Source organism: Anas acuta, chromosome 3 (assembly GCF_963932015.1).
Source record: "Anas acuta chromosome 3, bAnaAcu1.1, whole genome shotgun sequence".
Taxonomy (NCBI): domain Eukaryota; kingdom Metazoa; phylum Chordata; class Aves; order Anseriformes; family Anatidae; genus Anas; species Anas acuta.
In genome coordinates, this window is record NC_088981.1 from 103,572,061 (window position 1) to 103,592,781 (window position 20,721).

General features: G+C 42.1%; 1 protein-coding gene across 3 annotated transcripts in view; it reads right to left on the reverse strand.

Annotated features, from left to right (window-relative positions):
• ROCK2 (Rho associated coiled-coil containing protein kinase 2) overlaps positions 1–18,254 on the reverse strand; it is a 101,848-nt gene extending 83,594 nt beyond the window's left edge. Inside the window, exon 1 of one of the 3 annotated variants that reach the window (XM_068678601.1) lies at positions 17,677–18,254. In XM_068678601.1, coding sequence (XP_068534702.1) covers positions 17,677–17,859 — 183 coding nt within the window. In that variant the 5' untranslated portion in view covers positions 17,860–18,254. The remainder of the gene's footprint in view (positions 1–17,676) is intronic. The other 2 variants (XM_068678602.1, XM_068678603.1) reach the window with 2 other exon arrangements.
• Positions 18,255–20,721: the final 2,467 nt, after the last annotated feature.

Below are 20,721 nucleotides of genomic sequence, written 5' to 3' on the forward strand. Positions count from 1 at the left end.
CCCACTCTGCAGATAAGCCTTATTCACTTATCTCAAATCTTGGATGGGGTACTGCCATACAATTTCGTTGACGTGAAGACTTCTGGAGCCCAGTTGTGCTGTACAAAGCAGTGCAGTATTCCTTGGCAGGCAGATGAGCTGTCTCAGGCTTGCCTTTGGCTCCTGTGGTTGATTTACACTTTGAAGACTCTGACCTTAGCATTCCTTGGGAAACAATGTGTGCATGAACCGTACCTTATAATATCACACCAGTGGAATCTCCCACCTCAAGATCATGGTTTATAACCACATTCCTCCTGAGCAAAGAGGCTTTCTACAATTTGAGGGACTGGTCCAAAACCTGGGGATGAAATTCCACAGAAATGAAGGATCACAGAAAAGCTCAACAACTTCCCAAGTGCAAGATGCCTTTTCCTCATCTGATGCTACTTATTTGCTACAAGCATTACAGTGAGGAAGCAAGCGTAACAGCTTATGGAAAAAGAGAATATAATTCCTTACATTCTAAAGATACAGAGAGCAGACAGTAGCTATGAAGGCAGTCAACCCTGCCTGTCAGAAACAAATTGCACCTCTTCTGACTTATTTTTAATTAAAAAGTTCGTTCTTCCAACAATATTTGAAGTTTGTTGAAGAAACCTTCTCCCACATACACCAAAAAGGTTAGCAGTTACCACAATTACTTATAAAATAAACAGTAAGGAAAAACTTTCAGAATTTAAAATAAATACTTATTCTTTAAAGATGGCCTGTGCACATACTAAGAAAAGGTAGGAGGAAAGAAAAAAAGTAACAGGTTATTACTTGACGTTTTGGGTTGAAATTCCTCTTCAAACACTAGGCTAATGAAGGTAGGACGGCTCACACTAAGATGACCAAACTATATAAAATAGAAATACCTAAATGCTTGACAAGATGAGATGAACGTGACAGAACATCTGTCAATCAGCATCACCTGATTAAACTTACTGAATAGTTCAGAGGAAAGAAAAGACAGGTAACGTATGCATTTTCCTCACTAAAAATATTGAACATATCCATATTTATTTTTATCACCTGTATTATTCACTTAATTACTTAATAACAGCGTATATGAAAAGTAGCACATTTTTGTAATAATTCGAGTCATGCATGTGAAACAAACCTCAGGCCGAAGTTCACTTTCTACAGTAGAAAAAAAACAATAATATGAAGAAATATTAACTTCGAAGAATGCATGTGCATGCATAACCATATGCACTGCAGTCACTACTGGGAACCTCAAAGAAAAGCAGACAGTACTATAGAAAGCATACATTATCTTTAAAAGATAATCCTTCAAGATGGGTAATGAAAAGGTTGTAGCAACTTTTTTTTATAATCAGAGAGGTGATAAATTCATAATTTGAGTTCTGCAATTTTCATCCCAGTGGCACCACTGTAAATACGCTCGTTATGCTCCAATTTAAGTTTCACATGGCTAGAAACAGAACAAAACATCTGGAGTCTGAGAAGAAAAATTAAATCACTGGATCCAGGACATCTGCCTTTTCCTCTTCCTAGAATTATTCCTCCATGAGGCGCACAAAACTCACTCAGAAATACAATGACATACCTGAGAAACAAGGGGTGGAATTCCACAGAAATAAACGGAATGTATCACTAAATTTCATGTAAACTGTTTTATTTCAAAGCAGCAATGACTAAGCTTACAGAACTACGTGCTAACACAACACACATTCAAACATTAAGAGTAAGATGTCAGGAATTTGTTTAAGCAAAACATATTTTTATTAGGAAATAGATTTCATTCGTTAGTCTCAACAGAAACGGCTCCCTGTTGCTCTAAGATGACAAGAAAGATTAAAATGAAGTGGATACAAGTATCATACATATCAAAGAGATGACAAAAAAAAAAAAAGGCAACTGCAGACTGTCACTGACAACTACCACCAAATCCACAGCCCTCTGGACAAAACCACAGTCCTGTGCCTTATTATGGGCACATGAGTAATCCTATCTACTTAATTGCATTTGCTAAAACATTTGCAGCTAAACATGAATGTAAGTGCCTGTAAAAATGGACTCTAAGAATATTTCTGAGAAACATCTATTAAAAAAAAAAAAAAAGTGCCTTTCAAAAGGCATTTAGGATCCAGTTCACTTTTACGATTTGTTAGATAATAAAAAAATTACCTAGTCTAGCTATCTAATCTGTTTATCTTGGGAATTATAATAAGAGAGAGATAAGAGAACATATAAATACAGAAAGAAAGACTCCCCATTATGCCGGAGAAATGCATTTTGTATTTTATTTATTCAAGCTCTCTAATACAGATCAAAAATTAAAATTTTGAGAACATGTGAACAGGAAAACAACACAGATTTCAAAAGTGGTTTTTTTTTGTTTGTTTGTTTTTTTAAACATTGTCAAAAATGTATCTTTCATGAAAATAACTGAAAAATAGCATCCCCTGGAGTATATACATCTCTGAATAAAAATTTACTCTAGGATGCCAGACCAGGAGATTCTGTATCTATAGAAAGGGATCCTGCTGCAGCTCCTGCATTCTTATGTTGAAAGGTACTTTTTGGTACCACCAAAAACATTTGTTTTGTTTCCAAACCAGGGCTCTGAACTGCTTAGTATCAAGCTACAAATAGGAAATGAATTCAATATAAAGTAGACTGAGATGCTGCTGCTAGTGTCTATTCCCTCAATTCAGCATATTTGATGTAGTTTTATAAGATTTTAAGACAAATAATCAAGGAAACCAGTTCCAGTTTAACTCCATCAATTTATGGGACTAGCCTGAAAGACTTAAGCAGAATGTAAAAAGGCAGCCTGCATCAATACCAATCCCTTTCTTAATAATTTAGAGATAGTGCCAATCATTAAAAATACACTTTTTTTTTTTTAATCAACTGCAATTAAAGCATGCTTTCTGCAAAACATGAAAATACTTTTATCTGTAATAAACATATCCACCTCTGCATTAACAACCTGGAATTAACTCCTTTTTTTCCTTTAAACCCAATTAAGCCTCACTCAGCATTAACACCACTGATGTAGCTGATGTTGTAGCCCCGGTGTAAGACTATTCCATCAGAAAACCCTAAGTATAACATCCAAGCAGCATTTGTACAATTTAAGCCAGTCAGCTATCAAACTGAGCTGCACGGCCTGCTTTGTGCCAGTGTAACATGCTGTCTGTATCCGAGGTTTACACTGGTGGAGCAATGGTAACATGGCACAAGGAATAATTTCCAAATAAGCACTGGCAGATAAGACCTCAAATTAGTCAGTCTGGCATTTCGCATGTTGATGCATTCTACTATTTACAGCTATTTTCAGAAGAAAACAAGAGCCAGTATGCGTCTTTAAAACGAGCTTGTTTACACCCACAATTATGTTGTTTCCTAAAACGGGAAGAAACAACAGATTAAAGCAATGGGCGACAACACAAAAAGCAAATTTAAGTTACTCTAATTTAAACACAAGCAAGCACTGATAGGAATCAGCCTTTTTCTCCCATGCAAGGGTTGCTTAAAACAAGTTTCTTCAAAATAAGCCTTTCCATTTTCAACTATTTTCTCTGTATATAGGCTAGGAAGACAGCATCCTATCACCCCATTTCTTTCTTGCATAGGCCTGAACTTGATCACTCATCTCACTTTTAATCTAATTCGCTTATCTTCTGAATTTATATTATCTCGGTTAACTTTCAAAAAAGTAGCTTTGGGAGGAAACATCTCGAAACATTGCTTTTTCTAGGGCTTCAACTGTCACATAACAGTTAAAAAGCTGATTCTATCTGAATTGTTAAGCTTCTCTGTAACTTTGAAAGCAGGTAGAGTATTTGCACCGCTGTGCAGAGCTTTGTTCTTGTCACCAAGCTCCCTCCATACTTGTGGGCGCACCCCATCGGGGCCCATGGACTTGCCACTTTGCTCAAATTTTCCTTGACTTGATGCTCTCCCACCAAAGGTACATCTTCCTTGCTCCAGCCTTTCAGCAGGTAAAGACTGAAGCAAAGCTGGCATTCAATCCCTTGACCATTTCACTGTCCCGGGTAGCCAGGTCTGCTGTTTCCTTCAGGAGAGGGCCCATATTTTACCTTGTCTTCTTTTTGTCACTGAGGTACTCGTAGAAGGCTCTTCTTCTTGCCCTCGGTGTCCTTGACAAGATACAATTTTCTCTGGGCTTTGGCTTTCCTAACCTACAATCCCTGCCTGCTTGGACAATGTCTCTGTATTCCTCTCAGGCTACCTGTCCTTGCTTCCAGCCTCTGTAGGCCTCCTTTCTCTGCTTGAGTTTGGCCAGGAGCTCCTTGTTCACCCATGCGGACCTCCTATCATTTTTGACTGACTTCCTCTTTCTTGGGATGTCATGCCTGAGCTTGGAGGTGACCCCTGATTATTAACCAGCTTTCCTGGGTCCCTTTTTGCTCCAGGGTTTTATCCCATGGGGTAAAAGCTGATCACTGAGGAGGCCAAAGTCCCTCTCCTAAAGTCCAGGGTTTGTGAGCTTGCTGCCCTCAGGATCTCCAGTGATGCCCAGTGCCAGGACAAGAAGCAATGGGCACAAACTGGAACCCAAGAGGTTCTGCATGAATATCACAGAGCACTTTCTTAGCATGAGGGTGCCCAGGCTGCCCAGCAAGGCAGTGGGGTCTCCTCCCTGGAGGCCTGCAGAAGCCGCCTGGCCATGGTGCTGGGCACCCTGCTCTGGGTGGCCCTGCTGGAGCAGGGGCTGGTCCCTGGGGGTCCCTTCCAACCATAACCATCCTGTGATTCATTACCAGTATCGGTGTAGGACGCCCAGATGACGATCTACATTCAGAAGCAGCATGCTTTGATTAATAAGCAGACCATTCAACTGAAGCCTAGGTCTTTGAGGAAAGGAGGCAGTATAGATTTTCCTGTTCGTTTTTGACAGATTTAGGATTCTTATTTAAGTGACATAGTTTTAGTTACAGCCAAATTCTGCCAGAATTAAATAGGAAATTTATTTGGTTTAATTTTAATCAAGATTAGTTACTCAGGTCAGCTTACAACACACTAGCACAAGCACTTGCATCACTCTAAAGGTGGTGCCCCATGGAAGGAGGTGAAGCTATTTCTTTAGCTGATAGTGAAAGTATTTGTGGAACTTGACTAAGCATCTGTGCGTGTTTGTTTTTGTTGTTGTTTGTTTGTTTTTGAATCAATATAACTAGGAAGGTCAATATAACTAAGGGAGAAAGGTGAAAAAAAATCTGAGATTGCTTGGCTGCAGTTTCCCGTACTTATCTTCTACTTCCTCAGATTTTAACATTTCTTTTTCCAATATTAAATGCTGCTTCATTTCTTCTTCAAACGATGTATAATTATATTGGTTTATCTGCATTTTCAAAGGTAAAATTATTTTTATTAGGTATATATAAATTTGATTGTGACTATCCTTAAAGCCCTTAAATAAATATAACAATATACACACCTTTAAAAACATTTTAAACACCTTTAAACCTTAACATCTAGATTAGAGAATAACTCTGCAAAAAAAAATTATTTCAAACATAAAGGTCATAACATCTATTCCTCTTCTAAACACGCTGCTACTGAGTCAGAAGAGCCACACTAGTTCCATCAGTGGCATTTTTTACATATAAACACCATTGAGAACGCACGTCTGTGCTCTGCTGTGCACGTGTCTGACCTAATTCCCAAGGGATGTTTTGGTGCTGCGCACCTGGACAGCTCGCTGGGCCACGTAGGACCCATTTAGTGTAGTCACAGTTTCTGCCTTAGACCAAGGAATCTTGTGTCCAGCTTTCTAAAAACAAAAGGATCGCATTGTCATACCTTCTTTCAGAGTGCCGGAATTACCACTGTAGACTACCTGAAAGCAGGTAGGCTATTATTAATTACTGGTGTATTTACCTCCACCACACTGCAGGCCAGTCGTCTGGCCCAAGGACTATACTCATCCCATTTAATAAGCTTTTGTCTGCACCGTGTCATCTCTTCCTGCTTCTGAAGTCACTCAGAAACAGATACTGTATCCTACATTATCCTAAGGTTTTCCCAGTCCCCTGACTACTCGTGGATCTTAAAAGGATGACGACAGAGCTAATCTGAGAAGACAGAAAGGCATTCAAAAGGACTTCGCTTATGGTCGATATAAATCTTCACAAAGGAACCGACGTCCTTGGGATCTTTGCTCAGTCAGACAATTAAGCACCTTGTGTCTTCGTAGCATCTTGTGTCTTCGTACTTGTAGGTGTATTTCACAGTCTTCCTCAGGAGCTTTGCTCTCAGCCAGACAGCTAAGTATCTTGTGTATTACAGTGAACAACCCCTAGGTACTACAAATCTTAAACCAAGTAGGAAGTTTTACTTTCGATACATAATGGCCTTCAAGTTTATGGTACTATCTCCACACACCTGGGCAACAAGATTTCGTCTTAATCACCTTATCACTGAAGATAAGATAAGCATATCTGCTTTTAATGAGACAGTTAAATGGCAATTCTACCAGGATTTATTTACATACAGATATCAAAATATCAGCAGAGATTACAGTAGCTAAAAGAAATTTTATAATGGAAGAATATTTTCATTCATTTAGCTTGCATTTACTGCAATGCGATTAGTTTCTCCCTTCTGTGAAAACTGAACTTTGGAATACAAAGAATTAAAAAAAAAAAAACAAAAAAACATGAATGTTAAAAAAACAAACCAACCAACCAACCAAAAAAAAAAAAAAAAAAACCAGCACAAAATTCAGGACTAAGTGAATATCCCAAGGTACTTGAAAAACCAAAGCAAAATGAATAAAATAGATTTCACGTTCACTGCGGTTCTGTAAGTGGAAATAGTTTTTCCATGGGTGATGTTTCCTAAAATTTCCTTAAGATTTGGCAGTAGGCATTTCCACCTCTGAGGAGAGGCTGAAAGAGCTGGAGGCCGCCCCAGGGGATCCCATCAGGGTCTGTCAGTGCCTGAAGGGAGGTGTTGAGAGGACAGGGCCGAGAGGCAGCGAGCACAAAGTGGCACACAGGAGGTTCTGCCTGAACATCACAAAGCGCTTTGTTAACATGGGGGTGCTGGAGCCCTGGCCCAGGCTGCCCGGAGAGGCAGATTTACCTGTGTCTCTTGGAAAAGTACTGTGGCACACATCCTATAAGGCACATGGCAAGTACAGAGCACAGACCCATGAGCTAACTAGAAGCAGTAGAGCCCCATTCAGTGCAGTGCCATCCTACAGCATGAGGAGGCTTGTACTAAAGCCACATTTAGATCTGGTGAAATAAAATCCTTACATCAACAAAAGCAGCTTGTCAGCTTCACCACACATCATTGAAACAAGAGCATGACCTGATCATTTCGAGCCATTCCAGACCAAGTAGTGTCCCCTGAATGACTCTGGTTTCTTCTCATTCCTTGCTACCCTTCACGGAAAATCCGTGTACAACCACTGTATGCATCCCATTGTCAAAGGGAGTTCAAGCATAAAAAAAAAAAGTCCAGTATTTTCAGAAGGTGAACACTGGAATATGGCTAGATAATTGGAGTGGCATCACTTTAACGACTTCCTACTTTACTGCCTCCTGCTCTGCTGGAAGAGTGGTGGTGCCCAATTTTCCCAGATTACTACTTAGCCTGCTCTGTCACACCGTATCCAAGCCAGTAAGTCAAACCAGTAAAATAATCATCAATTCATGCTTAAAATAAACCCTGAGAGTACTCTGGCCGGGTGATGCACTTCAAGGCTTGGCCTGCAGCAGCAGGTTAAAGAAGAACAGCAGCTGGGCTCACCTGAAAGAGCCCAGTCCCACACCCAGACGCCCGTCCCCGCAGTGCACTTTGGACAGCTGCAGGCTGTGGCTTTAAGCCCACGGCTGAGGGGAAAACACACCAGCTGGAGCACGGCAGGACCTGACCAGGGTCTGGGTCACTGCTATAGATGCAGACTTACAGACAACAGAAATATTTTTTTGTGATTATTTTACACACAATAAAACTTAAAAAAAAAAAAAAATCATGATCTTCCTGTGATCTGTATGTACCTTCAGCATCACTGGCCCTACTATTACAGTGCCAAGCATGTTTTTTCTCTCTTTTCAATTCTGGAGAACATCCATCCAAATACTGATAAGATTTCATACAATAAGAAATAAACCAAGCTATTATGACAGTAAAAGCAATACCAATCCTATAACACAGAAAATGATTTGATATATAAAACCAACAACAATTCCTACGTGCCAAGAAAGGAGTTGAATCACATGGCAGTGTACACTGGTATTTATGCATTAGAAATTAAGATTGAAATAAAAACACAACTAAAAAGTTCTAAAACTTAAACATAACACCTTTCCTCTACGCCCTCAATTCACCATCTGTGTGATGTACACTGTTGATAAATAGAAATGACTTTATTATACATTGATTGCTTATGACTTAATAAAAAAAAAATATTTGGATTGCAAGTATAATGAAACTTCAACAACTTACATCTAAGTCTGAAAGACACACTGTGCATATTCCCTCCTACTCTCAGTGTGATTTCAAAAGAAAATTAAAAAAATACAAAACGTACTTTCAGCAACACAGTCTAAACCAAATGTACCGTACTGTACAGAACATTTAAACTCTACAGTAAGGCTCAACAGTGCCTGAGGCATTCTGATTCACTGAAATATATCCTGCAGGGCAGTCATACAAAATCTAGGATATTTTTTTAATAATGATCAATGTCACATTTTACATAACTGCTTTTAAAGTTTCATTCTTAGTATTTAATAACCTAAGTTTTGATAAAGATGTTTTGGCAGGTAGGAAGGGGACAGTTGCGACCTCTGGCACTTGAGAAACACCACGAGGCATACATGCAGAAGAAAACTGGTATTCCTTTTGAAAATGAAGAGCAATTAAATAGTTTATTTTGACAACTAAATTGCCTTTCTTCAGAAACAGCCAATCATGAAAATAGATGAAATGAGTCATGCCTCATACTGCTACTGTTTCAGCCTTCCACATAGGAAGGGGTCTTCATCATACTGTCCATATTTAACGTTTGCTTCAGCATTCTAACAGTTAGAAATTATTTTCAGAGCAGAAAACTAGCTGGATGTCTACACTTAAAAATATTATGGTGGCAAATCCTTTTAAGGAGAGCCAGCTTACATTAGTGTATTGTTAGATATTTATCTTTTCCTCATTCAAGCTGAAATTATTCCTGACATAGAACAAACATCACACGTACATAAAACTGTAGTTCTGCTCCTTTATTTGCTGCTACATCCAAATTTTGCACCAAAACTCTGAGAACTCGGGTTCTGCTATTCCCTACCACAACAATGTTGGCCGAGTCAAGGCAAGACCTTAAACTCTGCAGATATGAACTCCGGGGAAACCCGCAGAGATAGGGATTAAGGAAAATAACTGAAAAATATAATTAAATTAAAAGTACATTTCATGTAAGAGAAATTATTTATTTACAGTAGTACTGACCATTGAACTCGACAGAAGCAGTAAAAAAACAAGACTTTAAAAAACTTTAGCAATCATCTTGATAATGTAGTTCTTTCTAGCTTATCCTACAAGATCCATAGCTTAGTTCAGGTGCTTATAATACCAGCATGGATATCTCTTAATTTTAACAAAATTACTAAGTATTTTGTACCCCCAGAGAAAATACTGAACGTAGAATAATGTTCAAATTACCTGCAGGAGCTGCAATACAAGAATAAACTGTCAGGATCTCCCTACCACAGGAGTAATTCAAGTAGTTGTCTTCAGTTACCTTTCATACGGAAGAATTAAAAACAAAAAGGGGGGGGAGGGAGGAGTTATAGTTTACAATCCAGGATTATACAACTTAAAGAGGTCATTAAGTTAAATAGGCCAAGAATTAAAAGTTATGGCTTAATGCCTAAATGGGCTGACTTTTACTGTTGGAGGAAGAGGCCTGAAACGTTCACTAACAGAAACAGGCTGCGTGTACACAGCTGGCACTAGAAAGGTTTTTCGTTACTCACTAAGCCCTCAGCTTCCAACGCGGTATTTTTACCTGCTCTTCTCCATTTTCCTGCACTGTTAGAGGGAATAGATCTACTCCTAAGGGGGGACTTCATGGTCATTCTATCATGAAGGTTTAAAAAACCTGCAAAAGAAGCATTTAGAAGTCAAGGATAATCACACGGTTGCATATAAAAAGGGGCAGAAACAGCATTAAGTCACTCAGCAGTATCTTATACCTACTTACTACAGCTTGTTCCACGTGTCTTCAGCTGCACATATCAGAAGTCTACCACAAAATACGCTCCCCTGTACACCAGCTGGTGATAAAAGATTTAAAAATCAAAACCTGTGTCCTAACAAATGACAACGCTTGTCTCCTTGATCTTGCGCTCAGCTTAATCAGTGCTAAACTGAAAATGGCAACCAGAACAAACCAGTCACAGAAACCACAGGGAAAACCAGTTTAAAACTAGTTTCTGCGTGGAATGGAATATTTTCATAGCATAGGCAAGCCAAACTGAATGCATACCCCTCTACCGAAAACTTTGCTACTGCAAATTATTTTTAAGAGAACAATCTCCTTCAAGATATGCACACACACACTACGGTGAACTTACTGATGGAGCCCTTTACTTTGCACAAAAGAAAATCATGGAGGATCAATCAAGATGTACAGCAGCAACAAACATGAGTAGACTAAGTTGTCCAAATTCACAACTCATTCAATAAAAATTAATTTCCAAGAAACACCCAAAGGTATTTCTCTCCTACATCACTTCAGAGTAAACCTACGCTGTTGAGACAGCGATATTTGATTTTTAATCAACAGCTAAGCTACAAACTTTGGATGGTTACATGTAACAGCAGTGACAGCTGTGGACAAAAAAAGATGAATTATAACCTCAGAATAGTAATTGCAATTTTAGTTAAACTTTAAATACCATTCAGAAGAAGTGTAGAACTTCACTATTTTCTCTTTCAATTTACTTATTTATTCAATAACAGTAACAGTCAACACTGTTTGTTTAGAGATTGAAAAGAATAGAAGGCATATTTAGTAAAGATTAGCTTGTCTTCCTTCCTCATGGTTACAAGCCTTATTTCATGTTTGTATCTGACCTCCACTTCATTTCCTCCTGAAGAAAAGCATACAAAAAAAAAAAAAGCTATGTTTGGATCAGTCACCCAAACTTTATCCTGCTTAATGCAGGATCCTGTTATTCTCCACTTTAAATGCAGACTAAAAGTCAGTACCCATGACTTAGAGCGGTCAAGACAAAAGGCAACCACTTAGTTATCCAAGTCCTCAAGATTCAGAATTAAACACTTTGTCATAAAGTTTGCTCACAATCACCCTCTTTATATCACGTTAAGTCCATTCTAAACATTAAATTCTTCTCCAGCACAGGAGGAAAAAAAAAAAAAATAAAAAGCTTTTAATGAAGCTGGAAACCGAGAAAGATGTGCCTGATGACATGCAGTGCCAGCACGGGAACAGAGCACAGGGCTTCCTGCACCGCGAGCTGGTTGCTGATCCCTGTCTGCAACATCTGACCACCACCGCCCTGCTAACAATATGACCACAGCAGTAACGGGGCAGGGCTGCACATTACCATCAAAGCCCTACCGTTTAGTCTGGGTGCACAGTAAACACAAGATACGCAACTGGTGACCATTTGCAAATGATTTGACTTCAGCAAGTTGTTCTACATAAAATAAAATTAATGGCAGATAGAAATAATGAAAAAAACATTTGCACACAGATTTTCTTCTCACATTTACCACCTTCCAGATCCTACAACAACTGAGGCAGAGACTGAACAGAAGGGCAAGTGGGTGATGAAAGCTACCCCCATCCCTTGATGGGAAAGAAAAGCTCAACACCAGGATATTTCACATAAGAAAAACAAACCCACTCTCTTAGTAGCAGTAACCATAGCAGAGGAACATGGAAAAGAAGATGAAGCTAAGTCCACACCACATAAGCAGCTGCTACTGATCGATACCATCCAACCTAATAAAATTTTGCCCAAATTCATACAACCGCCATCTTCCAAGCACAGTTGAACCCCCTGCACATGTGGTTGTGGCCAAATGACCCCTTTAAGCACAGCATCTTACAACTCTGTTAGCAAATAATTAATACAATGCTCTAAAGTAAGGCCACAGGTGGCACTTCACCTGTGCTAAGGAAGCGGAGACTTTGCTGGTTTGGAAGACAAACTCCTTCTGGCTGTACAGCGAGCGTTTCTGCAGCTCCAGTGCTGTAGCAAGAGTCACACACAGTAGGTACAGCTTTGGAACCAAGCACCACGTTCAGCATGCTGTTTACATAGCAAAAGACTCATTAAAATAAGTTTATTGCTACCAAAGGCTGCCAAAATAAACATAGTATTCTTGTTCTTAACCAGCATGATGTATCAGGAAAAAAGTATTTTGGGTAAATTTTTCACTGGAATCATTTGGTGCTTTTAGGAGTAGCAGTTTCAAACAACCTCTGAGTTCACACAGCATCTCCCTCCCCACACCTATACTTATGGGTTATTAAAAAAAATACCTATATATAAATAATAAAAAAAAGCACATATAAATTCTTCTATTCTTTCATTACATAAAACTCTATTACCAAGTTTCAACCCCTCTCATCCCTATAATCCACAGATAATTCCTCCGCAGTAGCAATGCAATACCGGTTATTTTTATAGATCAAACATTGGCAAGAAAACATCAGTTGAGAGCTGCAGAGATTGTTTACTGTGCTAGCATTTTTCTTCTTCAAATTAGGCAGCTTTTGGCATGGAGAGCATCACTAGACAAATAGCCAAGTGCTTTGGCATTGCTCTGCCATTAGCTCAAACCTGAAATTTTATTTAACAAAATGGTTTTTAATCAATATTTGTTGGTTTGCGGAATCCCCCAGTGGACACTGAGGCTACTAATACTTGGAAAAAGAAATTTTTTTTTTTGAAGAAAATCAGAAAAGAATGGTGCTAGCTGTTACAAAGGCTGAACAGCTAAAGGATACTAATGACCCACTCTGCAATCTGATCAATACAGGCAAAAATATTGGGAGCACGTATCGTTCTAGTGAATGCACATGAAATCTGGCTGCATCATACGTGTGGCATTAAAGGCAGAGAAAAATGGCTTTTTTCCCCCCTTTCTTAAACTAAGTGAAATGCTTTAATTCTGGTGTGTAATAATACAGAATATAACAAGCGTCAGAAAATAGAACTGTCCTTTTCCAGCTAAACTATATTGCTATATATAAATCACCACCCAGGAACAAAGAACAAAAGGCAATTCTGTTTCTTTAAAGCTCCTCTCTTCAGGAGACGTTCTGAAATTACAAATTAAAAATAGAAAGTTTCTAGAAAGAGTTAGGAGCTAAGGAAGAAATAACAGCACTAGAACTATAACAAACAAGGAAAAAAAAAATCTTCAGGAGCAGAGAAACATTTGGCTTGTCCACTTACTGGGCAATGAGTTTCAGATCAGATCCTGATAGCTGCTACATGTTTAGCTTTTCGCTGTGCTAGATGGTTGAAATTAACACAATAGATTGTTCTTACTCATCCAAAATTACGTGACAATAAGCTCAGGAAAGTGAGTGACTTTAAAATTAATTCTGAAATCCTCTGAAAGCTCCTCAGACCAAAATCTTGTGACAGGATAGATGCGTGTCAGCCATGAAGACCTGGAGACCCTGTACAAAGAGAGCTCAGCCGAGCAATCTGCTAAGTTAACACTGCTGGTGTCACGTTGGTACCCACCCAGGTGATGAGACAGCTGCAGAGACATCTACTGAAAGGGTGACAGTCACAGCTGCACCAGTAATGCATTTTTCATCAGGAGCAATGCTCTAGGGTCTTGATGGGAAGGCTGAATTTCGCTGAACTTCTATTCCTGTCCAAACTGGCATAGATACAGCATTTACCCATCAATTTTGTCTTAACAGAGAAACAAAAAGCCATTTTTCCCCAGTTTTAAGGCATGTATATTCCAAGACACTGAAGCACGCCACTGCCAACCGCCTCCCTGCTCTGCAGCGTGCCACAAACATGCCCACAGCCGGCACCGTGATCACTGCCTGACAGCAAGAACTGCTCCTCCTGACAGCTCACGCCACCATGGCAAGGTTGAAGCGTAATGCTAAAACACCAGGGCTCGCACTGCACAAAGCAAAAGGCAGCTGCAAACTCCTTTCTCTCCCCAACTGCCCTCGATCACAGCCTGCAGCGCGTGCACCCAGCGGGGAGGAGGCCGGTAAGATTTATGGGAGCTGCTCGTCACCACCCCGAAATTCTGCGCTGGAGTCCAGCACGTGCTGAAGTCACACAGTGACACGGGGCAAGGAAAGGGAAGTCTGGGTTAGTTGTGCACAGCGCACATTGACCTGTCTGCTCTCCTTCTGGAGAACATTCAGTCTTCAGATAACGCTTATCAGCGCGCCCTTAAATAACACATATTCAATACCATATAAAACAGCCCCATTTGCATATATGCTCTACCTACAGCACAGATAAATAAAGAAGCACATGTAGTTGAGGACTGTTAAGCTCTTCTTCAATGTAGCTGGCAGCTCAGAATCATTCAATAGGGCTGTATTTATAGTAGGGTTTCTTATAGATCACCCAAGGTCAAATGCCATTGAACACGATCATCAATGTGTACATGCAGCACACATAAAGGCGTCACCTCACAGAATTAGCGGATGACACAAGCTGGCAGAGGAGCCAGTCACACCAATACAGTAGTTTTACGACCCGACCTGCACAATCTGATCGTGATACACCAAAAAGGTTTTCCTAACTGCTGCTACAGGACCAAAAAGAGTAAGACTGTATCACAGAGGTGTAACAAAAAGCTTATTTATCTTCGGACAGGCAACACAGGCTTTCAGCACATTACAATGGGTGAAGGAACAGTCACCAGATGTCTAAATAAGGCTGCAGAAACCACTTTCCTTTGTAGAGGTTCTCGCCTGAGCCTACAATGGCATCGTGTACACAGCTCTAGTGCTGCCGTTTTCATTTTCAACTCTTTATCAGACCAAAACCAGAAGAATCCACCAAGTGCAGCACAGGCTGTGCATCTGAACCACCTTAATAAGTTCTCTATGGTAACCTTTTTCTTTTTTTTTTTTTTTTTTAAATTTAGCAGGAAAAGGATGGCAATAAGCATGCCACATATTTCAATAATTCTGCCCTCACAAGTTAGCTACCACGACAAACTAAATGGTGAGCTCTGAATTAAGGCTATGTGTCTTCTCCAAATATAAATCTTATTCAATCACAAATGATTATGCTTAATACAGGCAAAATAGCAAAGTATTAAGCCATATAATATAGCAGTGGCCATATTAGAAAAATCTAATGGTCTCTGAGCCATACAGGGGTGGAGGGAAATAATCAGTTATCTGGCCTCATCGATGCTGCTGTTGAAGCAGACGATGTGGTGAGGAAGGTACACAAAGAAAACCTCCTCGTTTGCAGCCACCGCATAAATTAGCTCCTGATAGGCAAGGGAGCTGATATCTAGAGACAGACAGCTTATTACCTCTGCTGTTCACTTTGTTCAAATTTGCAGCATGTGTTGTAGATTAACAGTTACTTTTTTGCTTTTTACAGCTTCCCAAAAATAAAACACGCACACAAAACGCAGAATAGCAGCTGTTTATGACTTTTTACAGCGTAAGGAAATGAATTCCATTTTGAATTCCATTCCACATTTTTAGTTTTGGTTATGTTATTTTTGGAGGATGAAATAGTAGCATTCCAGCCAGTCTTTTTAAGACCTTTTCCCTGACTCTTAGTTTCTGTTGCTGTATTTCTACTTCTAAATGAAAACACATTTCCACTTATGATAATTTACACTGAAAGTGAGCTGTTTACCAAACAAGTCAGTGTTGCAATTTGAATATGATTTTTTCATATTTGGATTGCAATAGTCAGCCTAACAAAACACCGATACAAAATTAATGTCAAATAGCATAAAGCAACAATACCAAAGCCCCAAAGGCTTTTACAGGAAATCCACTGCAAATTTCATAAGGTCAATAAAAAAGCCTAACCAATTCATTATTTCATACACAGGCATGCAGAATGCAAAACTAGGAAACTTGATTCATTAATGTTATATTTTCCTTGCTGTTAATTATTTAAACAATACTTACAGAGACCCTCTCTGCACCCTGCAGAGAATAAACTGATGGCCTTTGCTACAAAAATATGCATTTACAATCCAGTTAGGATACCTCCACGGTTTACTGATTTGTCCATTGTATGACATGAACCGGTCTATACTATAAAATTACAAAACTTATCTTTTAAAAAAAATGCGCAAAGCTGCCTAGCTTTTGCAATTAGAATTTCTTTTCAGAAACATACACAGTTTTTAGCGTATCTAATCCATGTCCACACCATGGGAGGCAAGAGAATAAAAGTAACACTCCATTGAGTATAAAAGCAGAGTGTGAAAAAGTCTGCTGGGGTTAAACGTTAACCTGATGCATTTTTCAGAACGACTGTACTATTTTTAAACTGCTCTTTTTTGGCCACAGGTCAAAGTTTTCCTAGCAAAATACCAATGTGAAAACGCTGGGAGCGAAGCCCAGAGGCAGCTCTCTTTGCTTTGGCCTAGGCCAGAACTTATCTGAATCTAGCTAGATATGTTGCACTGCTTCCCACTCCCCTTCATTGACTGCTACGGGTAATATGCCTCGTTACGCCTCTGAACGTCTCCGAGAGGAATAATGCAGCACTGAAGCCTTGAGAACGACATTTTTCAGATGTTATAGGAAATTCCTATACTCTCCACACAGCACAGGCATACATACTGTTCAGTCAGTTCCTGTCTTTTTGGCCAAACAGAACTGAGTCATTTGAAAGAGGGGAAAAAAAAAAAAAGAGAGAGGCTCAGTGTAAGTGCCTTGAGCAACTCTTGGAAAGGCTGCGATTCTTCCCCCCTTTTCTGTTCCTCTTCACTGGGACACACTGGAAATCTTGGGAAAGAGTGGAAACATCAGGCCTGAAGACCCAGAGCTTCGGTTTTTAAAAAATATATTGATGAAAATAAAGCGGGGCGGCTCTCACGGCCTTTTTCCAGGGTTGAGATGTTTTCAATGGGGAAGCCTAGCTCCCTTCCCACTCCTTCCTGAGGGCACGGATTTCTTGCGAGGGGAAAGTCAGCTTCACGGACTTACTCTGCCAAACGCGGCTGGCCACGGGAGACGCGGCCGAGGGCTGGAAAACGAAGGGGACCCCTGGGGCCCGCTGAGGGCTGCGTGAGGCGAGCCCCCTGCCCCTGGGGCTGCTTTGGGCAGCGGGCGGCCGAGCCCGGCGCGGTGTGGCGGCTCGCACAAAGCCGGGTCCCGGCTCCCTGCGCTCGGCAGGCGCGAAAGGGAAGGGTGGGAGCGATGCTGGAAGCGAAGCCGCCTCCCTCCGCCGCTCCGGGCTTCCCACAGCCGGCTCCGGGCTTCCCTCACCCGTCTCCCCCCGCCTTTAGCTCGGTGCTGAAGCACAGCGCGCTGCCCCCCACCCCCTTCGGGCCGGCAAGGAGCCTTCCCCGGCCCCGCTCAGCCTCCTGCGGGATGCCGGAGCTCTTCCCTTCCTTCCTCCCCGCCTGCCGAGGCGCTGCCTTTGTTCCCCCCCCACCCCTCCTCCTTCCCCGCCGCCGCCATCCCCTCACCAGCAGGCTCTCCACGTTGACCGGCGAGCGCGGGTCGCGGATCATGGACTCCAGCTTCCTCTGGCGGCCCTCGAGCATCCCCGCCGCCGGCTCGGGGAGGGGGGCCGCCGACATCTTCGCCGCCTGCTGCTGCTGCTGCTGCTGCTGCTGCTGGGGCTGAGGCTGCGGCTGCTGCTGGCTCATCCTGCCGGGGCTCGCCCAGCGGCGGCGGGACGCCTCCCCTCGCGCTGCCGGGGAGGAGGAAGAGGAGGAGGAGGAGACGCCGAGGGGTCGCTCCGGGGCCTAGCGCGGCGCGGTTGGGCCGCCCCGCGGCCGCCCGGCCATGAAGGAAGCCGGGAGGGGAAGGGAAAGGAAGGGAAGGGGATGGAATAAAGCGGGGCGCAGCGGCTCCCTTCCTCCCGCCGCTCAGCGCCGGGGCTGCCTCCCCACGAGCCGCTCCCGCTCCCTCCGAGCCTCCCTCTCCCGCTCAGTCCATGCTGAGGCGGCCGCCGCTGCCCCTTCCTCGCCTTCTTCCCCTGCCGCCGCGCCCGCCCCCGGCCCGGCCCCGTGAGGCGGCCTCCATTACCCACAAGGCTGCGCTACCAGCGGCCGCCTCACTCGGGGCTCGCTCCCCGGCCCGGCGGGGCAAGGGGTTTCTCGCCGCTGCCCCTTGTCCTTTGGGGGGGGATCCCAGCGAGGGGACCCCCGGGCCCGGAGGCTGTGGGGATGTGGAATGGGGTGTGTGGGGGTCGGAGCTTTTGGTGGGTGTGAAGAGAAAAATGGGGGGGAAACGGGTTGGGATGAGGGGGTGAGGAGGAGGTGGGCTGTGGGGTGTGGTGGGGAAGGGGGGTGTAGTCCCCAAACTGAGGAAACAATAAAAAAAAGGAAAGCTTTGAGAATTAAAAACTTTTCGTGTGGATTCCGTCTCTGTGTGCTTACTGGCGCGGTGCACGAACATCCCACAGGCACAGCTCGTGTGGTGCAGAGGGGGAAAGGGCCGCGCTGCCCCGTGGGCTTGCTGATAGCTGGATGGCAGCGGGCTGATGTCAGAAAAACGGGCAAATGCTTTGGCTTGAAAGGAAGAGAAGAGTTCAAAGAGGAGTAAATACATGACTCACTCGCATGGTTCGGAGTGAGATCACCCCGCCGTGTTCTGAGTCAGGACCCTGGAGCCCAGCAGCCCCCGGTGCCAGGGGGACTCGAGTCTGGCTGCCTGGTAGCCCCCAGCCTCGGTGCCAGGCTGCCTTGCGTAAAAATCACGTCTGTGCGTGTCAAACTCACATTTCTTTCACTGAAATTCCTTCAGGAGGTTGGGTTTTCTGATGGAATCAGTGATGATATGCTTGGGAGATGCTCTTTTATTTGCATTGTAAGGCTACCTCACTCCCAAAACTGATTAGGACCCACTTTGCTGTAACGTGCACCCAAAAAAATCATATCATTTGCTCAAGCAGTTTACGTGGAGACAAGATAAAAGATGTAGGTCCAAGAGTTTCCACCAGGATTAGGATGTGGATGCTGGTAGCATTGTGAAGTTATATGAGCTAGCACTTCAGCCATTAGAAGCTCTAAATTACTTAAACATAATTTCTTCCCATATGGCCTACTTGCAAGTGAGTAGGCTAATTTCTTGTAAGCGGCAGAGCAGAAAATGTGTATCTTTTTTTTTTTTTAATGAGATTTAAATAGGTTGGGACAAAAGACCAAATGCGCAGAACATGTTTCCAGTGATCAACACGCTGGGTTTTGTTAATGTCAACAGGAATCTTTGGGGTGATTTCAGTGAGCTTTGAGTCAAGCACCAGATGATTTGAAGATATCGGTTTCCCATTGACTGTAGGCAAGCTGTGCATCTCTCCTCATTTTTTTAATCTATAAGGTTTGTCAAAACTAATCTGTACTTTATCTAGCTCATATGATTTATGGACATTGTTTAGGGCAGCGTTTAAATGACCGTAGCAAAGAAATTCTTAAATAAGCATAACAGCCCTCTTTGCATACAAAAAAAAAAAAAAAGTGCGATTGCAACTTCAAAAGTGAGTGTGTAGAAACAGTCCCTTCTTGAAATTCTTGCCCAATAGATCTATTCCTCCAGCCTTCAGGACATAGTTGCTTACTGACGAAACAAGTTTTACTCTGTTAATGTTAGAGAGACAAATTTACAATGGCAGCATCAGCTGAATTCCTTTGTACGACACAAATCCTCAACAAAATCATCAGCTCAGTTCTAACAGCAAGATCTTTATTACTGGTTATAAATGATTAAGTGACAGAAAGAGCACTTTGAAAGTCAGATACTGCTCTCAGTTTGTAGGCTTGGTATTTGGGAAAACACTGTTTTAACATGTTGAACAAATTGATACGGGTGTCCTAAAAGAAAAATAACACCACCTTGAGTGGTGTTTTTGCAATGCTACCTTTTCTGTCTATAGTACCATATATCTCATAGGATAACACCTATCCCTGATAGCACTTAAGGAAGAACTGGCTTTATTTATTCCACGCACAATGGTTCTGAAGTCTGCTGCAGTGAATTGTCAACTGTTACTTAACCACGTTTTGCAAGGCAAAGCCCAAGACTCCCTGGGTGCTCTGAAAGCAGGCTGCAGCTGTAAGCATGTGAAGCCACAGCTGGCACCTTCTCTCTCTCTCTCCTCCCTGGGGTGCCATTTAGGTGTCTAAATCCAAATATCTCTTAGGTGTCCTGAAGCACTCATGAGTTTGTTGTTGACCATTTTCGGAACAGTCTGAAAGTTTATAAAAAAAATTGTAAGAAGCTGGTAAGCCGGACATTCATCAGCTTCAGAGCCTCATGCAAAGCAATTTTTAATCCCCCAGCACAGCCCTTGTAGGAGCGTCACACACTTTTAATCCACAGGGCTGGGGATTAGGAGTCACCATCTTCAGATGTGAGGGTGGTTAAACATTGAAACAGGCTTCCTACGGGGGTGGTTGATGTCCCATGCCTGTCAGTGTTCGAGAACCATTTGGACAATGCCCTCAATAATATGCTTTATGTTTTAGTTATCTCTGAAGTGGTCAGGCAGTTGGACTCGATGACCTTTG